The 6,282-nt window shown below is 59.8% G+C and overlaps 1 protein-coding gene across 2 annotated transcripts; it reads right to left on the bottom strand.

Moving 5' to 3' along the window:
- Positions 1-884: 884 nt before the first annotated feature.
- Positions 885-5,959, bottom strand: TSPAN1 (tetraspanin 1). Of its 2 annotated transcripts, XM_054834406.1 has the most exons (8): positions 5,908-5,959; positions 5,678-5,742; positions 4,363-4,569; positions 3,863-3,937; positions 3,027-3,125; positions 2,525-2,662; positions 1,965-2,048; positions 885-1,694 (listed from the first exon to the last, which is right to left on the bottom strand). In XM_054834406.1, the coding sequence occupies exons 2-8, from the start codon at positions 5,732-5,734 to the stop codon at positions 1,641-1,643; spliced, it is 714 nt and encodes a 237-aa protein (XP_054690381.1). In that variant the 5' UTR covers positions 5,735-5,742; positions 5,908-5,959; the 3' UTR covers positions 885-1,640. The 2 variants fall into 2 exon arrangements, with proteins under 2 accessions (XP_054690381.1, XP_054690382.1); XM_054834407.1 differs by lacking the exon at positions 3,863-3,937.
- Between the last annotated feature and the right edge of the window lie 323 nt (positions 5,960-6,282).

Here is a 6,282-nt window from a genome sequence, read left to right as displayed (position 1 = left end):
GCCAGGCCTCAAAGGGCTGCGGCAGTGCCCCAGTACAGCTCGTGCCGGGTGCAGGAGCTGATAAGGGGTGTCGTGGCTGGCACAGAGCAAGGCAGCGCCCAGGGAGGCTGTTTGCACACTGGCCTCCTGCCCCGCTGCTAATCACCCCGTCCTTCACTGCCACACAGCCCTCCTGCTCTGCCCCACAAGCGGGGAGGTAGGGACCCTCATGTCAAAAATGGGGTGAAGCAGCCCTCGACAACACCCACCACCCAAACCACCTGCTTGGCCTTGCTTTTGGAAAGGGGAAACTGAGGCACAGTGAGCGGATGCTCAAGGTGGGGTAACCTTCTGGTGCTGAAGCCAGAGAGGGTGCGATGCTGGGGTCCCTCCCACGACCCCCACCACCACCATCCCCACACATTGAGGGATCGTAGGTGCATCACACAGGTGGTGTGGGACCATGCTGGGGGATGGAGATGCTTGGAGATGGGGCTGGCAGGACCCCCTCCCCACCCCAGACACCCTATTTGGGGTTCCTGGGGCTGATGGGGACACCAGTACAGCCCCCCCCAGAGCCAGCCCTGCCTTTCAAGCCAGGCTGCTGCTCAGACCGTCAACCGGCATTGCCGGGCGAGGGGCAGCTGGTGCGGAGGGCAGGGAGGGTTTGCAAGGCCGATAGCAGCCCCTGCCACTCCCCGGCTGTTGTGAAAACACCAGGCTGCTTGTTTCCAAGCACGGGGGCAGGTGAGGAGCCGCAGCGGAGGGAGGGCAGGCAGGCTGCAGGCAGGATACGTAGGGCTCATGGGGCACGGGGGAAGGCAAGGCAGCCCCCCACCCTGCTGCGCTTCCCCAGGGAGAGACTAGTTATTGAAGGCAGCACCGAGATAGACTCCAGAAAATAATTTGTATCCAAGATGAAAAATTTATTTGTTTTTCTTCACAGCATGGAGAGGGGCTCAGCCATGAAATGACAAGGGGTACAGGGCAGGTACAGGGTCCTCGGGGCTGTGCTTCATGCCGGGGCAGGGCAGAGATCAGCCAGCACCTCTTTTAGGGGACAACACAGTGACGGGGTCAGGGCTGGCAGAAGATGGGTGCAGGGGTAGGTACATCCCCATTTGAGGGTGGTTACCACCTACGACACCTCGGCTGGGCAGCAGTGCCAGTTTAATGGAGTGATGCAGGGGGGCACGGACCAGCCCCAGCGCCAGCCCACGCACAGGGAGGCCATGGGGACGGCGTGGGAAAGGTTCAGTACACGCCTGCGAGGGTTTAATCAAGATATCAAGACATCGCTGTGCCACTGCCGGATCAGCAGCCCTGATGGGCCCCTGTACCACTTTATCTCCCAAACAGGCCAAGCAGCTTCCTGCCGTACCCCCTTCAAAAAAAAAAAAAACAAAACCCAAAAAAAAACCCAAACAAACCCCAAATCTATGTACAGCCTCAGGCGTGACATATCAGTACAAAAATATACACATAAACTCTACAGATCCCAGCTCAGTAGATCAAACACGACTATAAATCACAGTGAACAGAACAGCATCAGGCCCAGGGAGCGATGGGGTCCCCCCCCCGAGAGCACGGCACACCACAGGCGCACCCCAGCATGGGGAGGGGGGTGGTGTGGTGGCAGATCATCTTCCTGCCTCGTGGGGTCATTTCTGATCCAGATGACAGTACAGGTACATGGAAACTGCCATGGCCGCAATCTGGGGGTGGCAAGAGGCAAGTCAGCCCCCCTAAATGTCCCCCCCAGCATGGGTTTGGGTCACAGCCCACAGCATCCATCCACAGCACACGCCAGGAGGAAGAGCTGGGTGTGCCCAGGGAAGAACACTCAGTAGCCTCCCTGGGGTAGATGGTGGTCCATGGGGCTGCACCAGCCCCCAGCAGCCCCTCGGCCACCCAGGCTGGTCCCAGCCCCACTGCTCACCTCCAGGTACCAGGAGAAGGCAGCACAGGGATGCTCAGGCACTCACCTCCAAGGCAGCAATGCCGGCTGCCACGCCACCCACCACACCTGCGTTAGTCCTGATTTCTTCCAAAATCTTATCAAAACAACCCTGCAGGAAGCAACCACACAGGTAAGGATGAGCGAGGGCTAGCGATCCCCTAACCGCTGGGGAACGGCATCCCCAGAAAGGGATGTACAGTTCTCCAGCCCATGGAAAAGGTCTGCGGTTTCAAGGGGCAACTCATCTCAGCCACATCTCAGGCCAAAGCACAGTATTGGGGGGAGGGGGAGGAGAAGAGGCAAGGAAATCACCCAAAAAGGCAGTGTGGTGCCTGGGTTCTTGCTCAGCTCCAGGCATGCCACCCTGCTGCAGAGCTCCCTTAGGACTGGAGCAGAGGTAGCAGCTTTGCTCGTCTCCACCAGCGACAAGCCAAGGCCACCACAAGATCCCCCAGGACTTAAAGCCCATGGGACTGCCATGCCCAGAGCTGGGGATGGAGCTACAGATCAGGTCTCCCTTCCCATGCCAGGGCACACCCCAAACCAGGCTCTGCCAGAAGGTGAGAGCCACTGCTGCATCCGTACCGGGACCACCTCCTGTGCTGCGAGCGTGTCGTTGCAGGGATGCGTGCTGTTACAGCAGGGCGCCGGGTAGACTCCGTATTTCTCATACCAGGTGGAGTTGGTGAAGTCTGTGTAGTTATTCAGGCCACAGCAATGGACCTACGAGGGAGAGAGAGGAAGGGATGGGGAGAGCATCCTGCAGGTCTCCCTCCCAGGTCAGACATGGTCTGGACCCCGCTGCCCCATGGAGGGGTCACCCAGCTCAACCCAGCTCTGGGGGGATACTCATGGACCAGGATTTTGACCTACACTCCAGCATGTACAGCTGTCACCCCAGCAACAGGACCACTAGATCCCAAGTGGGTAGGTCCCAGGCACCCGGGAAGCAGATGTGATAGCTCTGCACATCCAAGACCACGATGACATCCCCATCCCCATCCTGCTGGCCCACTCAGGTGTGCACCATGAGGCCTGTGCCGGGAGGGTCCAGACCCACAGATGGGGGCCACAGGGCTCAGCGCACCTCCTCCATGGTGACATTCCAGATGTGTGTGAGACTGTCATCCTCCCCATACTTCTCCTTCAGGAGAGGGGTCACCACACTTGTCAGTAGCATCTCTGCCTGGAAGAAGAGGCAGAGAAACACCATCAGAGAAGGTCCTGGGGAGCACCACAGAGCTAAGAGCCCCCATACTGGTCTCAGCCTATGGGGAGGAGGCCAACCAGACCCAGCATGGCCAGGAGCACGTCACACCTTGTCTCTTTGGCCCAAGGACAGCTTGCCCCCTTCCCCACTAACCAACACTTTATGGCACCAAGGCCATTTATAACCAGTGAGTCATCTGATAAGCAGTGTAACTGAGGGAGCGAGGAATGACGCTTGCCCTGCGGTTGACTTCTGTGCCTAATGAGGCAAAGTGCACGAGGGTGGGAGCAGTCACCTTTCTCCTCAGGTGGTTTCTCAGGTGTCTAATAAGGGGTTGAGTTTGCTCAGCATGAAGCATTAGGGACTTCCTCTCCCAAGTGGCTTCTACCATCAGAGGTGGAGAGGTGTCAAGCCTCAGCTGGTACTGGACTCAGGGGTTTGAAAGAAAGTGGGTGAAACTTGTACCAAACTCCCATTTCTTTAGGGCAATAGGAATCCCTGTTCCCATCACCTTCACCCCAGCCAGGCCACCCCAGCCTGCCCATGTAGCTGGTGCCAGTAGAGACCAGCATCCCTTCTTCCTGCAGCAGTGCCCACCTCTCAACTTCCCCATCCATGGGCAGCACTGCCAGCCCCCCAAAGTCTCCTGTTTTCCCCAAGGGGTTGGGCAGGTCTCAGATTAGCCCAACCCAAGACTCAGATATGCCACTCACAAGACCTGTGTAGACCAGAGCCACCACAGCAGCAGCAACTTCGGCAATAAAGATGATCAGCACCACCGAGAAGAACTAGGATACATCAAGGGGAAGGAGGTCAAAGAAACAGCCAGAGTCCACAGGGCCCCCAGGAACCCATCTGCTTCCCAAAGGCCGCAGGACCCTACCTCAGGGCTCAAGCCCTGTCTCATTGCCTTCAGCTCTGCTCCAGGGCAGAAGCAGCACAATCTTGGGGTCCTCCAACCCTCTGTCTGCATGGAGCTGACCTCTCCGGACATGCTCCAAGAGAGACCTCTGCTCAGCACCAACTTCTGCTTCCTTTCACCCTTCCCCAGGGCAGACTTTGGGTCCAGCATTGCCTTTCCAAGGTTCACCCAGCCTTCCACCACATGGAAACATCCAAAGAGCACATCTCCACAGAGAAATCTGTCCCTCAGATCTCCCCCACCAGAGACCTAGCTCAAATGAGGCTTGATAAGGAGGTGTCAGGTCCATACCATCATCAGGAGACATTTGCTCTCCTTCTGGGCACCGTAGCACCCAAGGAAGCCAATCACCAGCAGGATGGAACCGATGACGATGAGGAAGTAGCTCACATTCACAACCTGCAGGACGCTAGAGGAGAACGTCCCAAATATATCCAGGAATGACTTTTGATCCACTGTGACCCAGATGCCAACTCCCAGGAGGGTCCCGCCACCGAGCTGGGAGAAGAAAGACAATGTCATCTCCCAGGCAGGCAGAGATCTGCCATTTTGGGAAGGTCCTGGCACAGCTATTTCTCCCCTCCGCAAGTTTTTGCCATAACAAAACAAGACTTTGTGGCCACCGGGGGCAGCTCGGGGCATTGCCACCGTACGCTTGGGGCAGCCGGATGGGTGACTACCCTGAAACACACCCCACCACCAGCACATCCCTGGCTGCGGTGTCGCAGCTGCCCCCTTCTCCAGCCCAAGGGGTCTCAGTGCCAGCAGCGGGGCAGAAACATCCATGCAGGGCAGCCAAGCCAGCAGTGCCACCAGCCACTCCCTGACCCCAGAGGGGCCCTCATGGCCAGCTCAGACACTGGCCACCATCACGCTGCCACAAGTTCCTCCGTCCGGGGAAGCTGCCCACTCACCTAGGGGAGCAGCTGAGCAGCCACAGACGCTCACATGCTCCTGGCAAGCTTAGCTCAGGGCTGCCTCCAGCCTGCCCCAGCCCTGCCCTCCAGCAGCTTGTCCTTCCCCACCAGCCCCAAGTCTTGGCAGGAGCTTTGAGGAGGGAGCATTTCACCAGCGCGAGCCTGGAGGCTCTGCACCCCCCCTTCCCAAGGCTATATCCCACCATATCCCCTTCCAGGTGGCTCCATTGCTCCTGCAGAGCCAGGGTGGCTCTCAGGAGCTCCACTACCCTTTGTCTTGGGTGGGAGCAGAGGCTCTGTGTGCTCTGGAGACCCTCAACATCCGAGGCCTCCAGCACTACAGGTCACTGGCAGACACATGGGCTGCTCCCCTACAGGGATGGAGCCCCCCAAGCAGGGACTCACCAAACCCCCCTGCTCTAAGGCACACACCAGAACTTGGGGTCCCAGAAGCACAAATCCCACCTACATCCAACCGCCCACACCACCTGCTCCGTCCCCCACAGAAAGGGGCATACAGAGGCAGGAGAGCCACACGGGCAGGCTTCACCCACCCCATGCCCGGCTCAGGCTGCTCCCCAGGAGCTGCTCTCACAGACCCCAGCCCCTCATCCCAGCCTCCAAGGGCAGACAAGGGGGCTGCCAGGCTCGGCCCCCCCGGGCAGAGACAGCAGCAGGGGTGCACTTACAAATATGGCCAGGTTGAAGAGGATCATCATGACCTTGATAAAGGTGAAGCACCCCATCTTTGCACCTGGGGAGAGCAGAGAGAGGTTATCAAGGGGAGCCCCCACCCCAACACAGCCACTGCTCTGCTGCGAGTGGGACCTTAGCCCCCCTCTAGGGGAGTCTGGGGGCTCCCCACGGGCAGAGGGGGGGAACCCACGGGATCCACTACCCACAACCGAGCCCAGCCTACCTGAGTGGAGAGCACGTCCCAGAGCCCCGACCCAGCCCGTACTGCCACCCTCCTCCCGCCGCCGCCGCCCTTTAAGCGGGAGCGGCCCCGGGGCCGCCTCCGCCGCTGGAGCCCCCCCGCCCCCCGCCGGGGCCACCCCCAAGGGGGTGGCGAAGCCACGCGTGTCCCTGGGTGCCTGGTGACTTGCTGCCCTCTGCCGCCGGAGCCGCCCGCCCCGGGGCACCCGGATGGCCCGACCGGCTGCCGCCCGTGCCCATCGCCGGGGCCTCTTGGCGTGGGGTGGGGGAAATGATGTCCCCGTCTCGCTGACAGCCCAGGACCGCTCGGGCAGGGACCTCTCCAAAACCCAAATCTCCAACCTCCTGGGCCAAACCA

This window comes from Grus americana, chromosome 8 (genome assembly GCF_028858705.1).
Source record: "Grus americana isolate bGruAme1 chromosome 8, bGruAme1.mat, whole genome shotgun sequence".
Taxonomy (NCBI): Eukaryota; Metazoa; Chordata; class Aves; order Gruiformes; family Gruidae; genus Grus; species Grus americana.
This window is presented reverse-complemented; position numbering and strand designations above follow the sequence as displayed.

What these genes read in the sequence shown, in the direction of transcription:
- TSPAN1 (XM_054834406.1), bottom strand. Translation starts at nt 5,734, where the DNA reads ATGGGGTGCTTCACCTTTATCAAGGTCATGATGATCCTCTTCAACCTG. An exon ending in GCAAATGTCTCCTGATGATG is followed by an intron (nt 3,938 to 4,362) that starts GTATGGACCTGA and finishes GATGTATCCTAG; the next exon opens with TTCTTCTCGGTGGTGCTGAT. An exon ending in GGAATGTCACCATGGAGGAG is followed by an intron (nt 2,663 to 3,026) that starts GTGCGCTGAGCC and finishes TCTCCCTCGTAG; the next exon opens with GTCCATTGCTGTGGCCTGAA.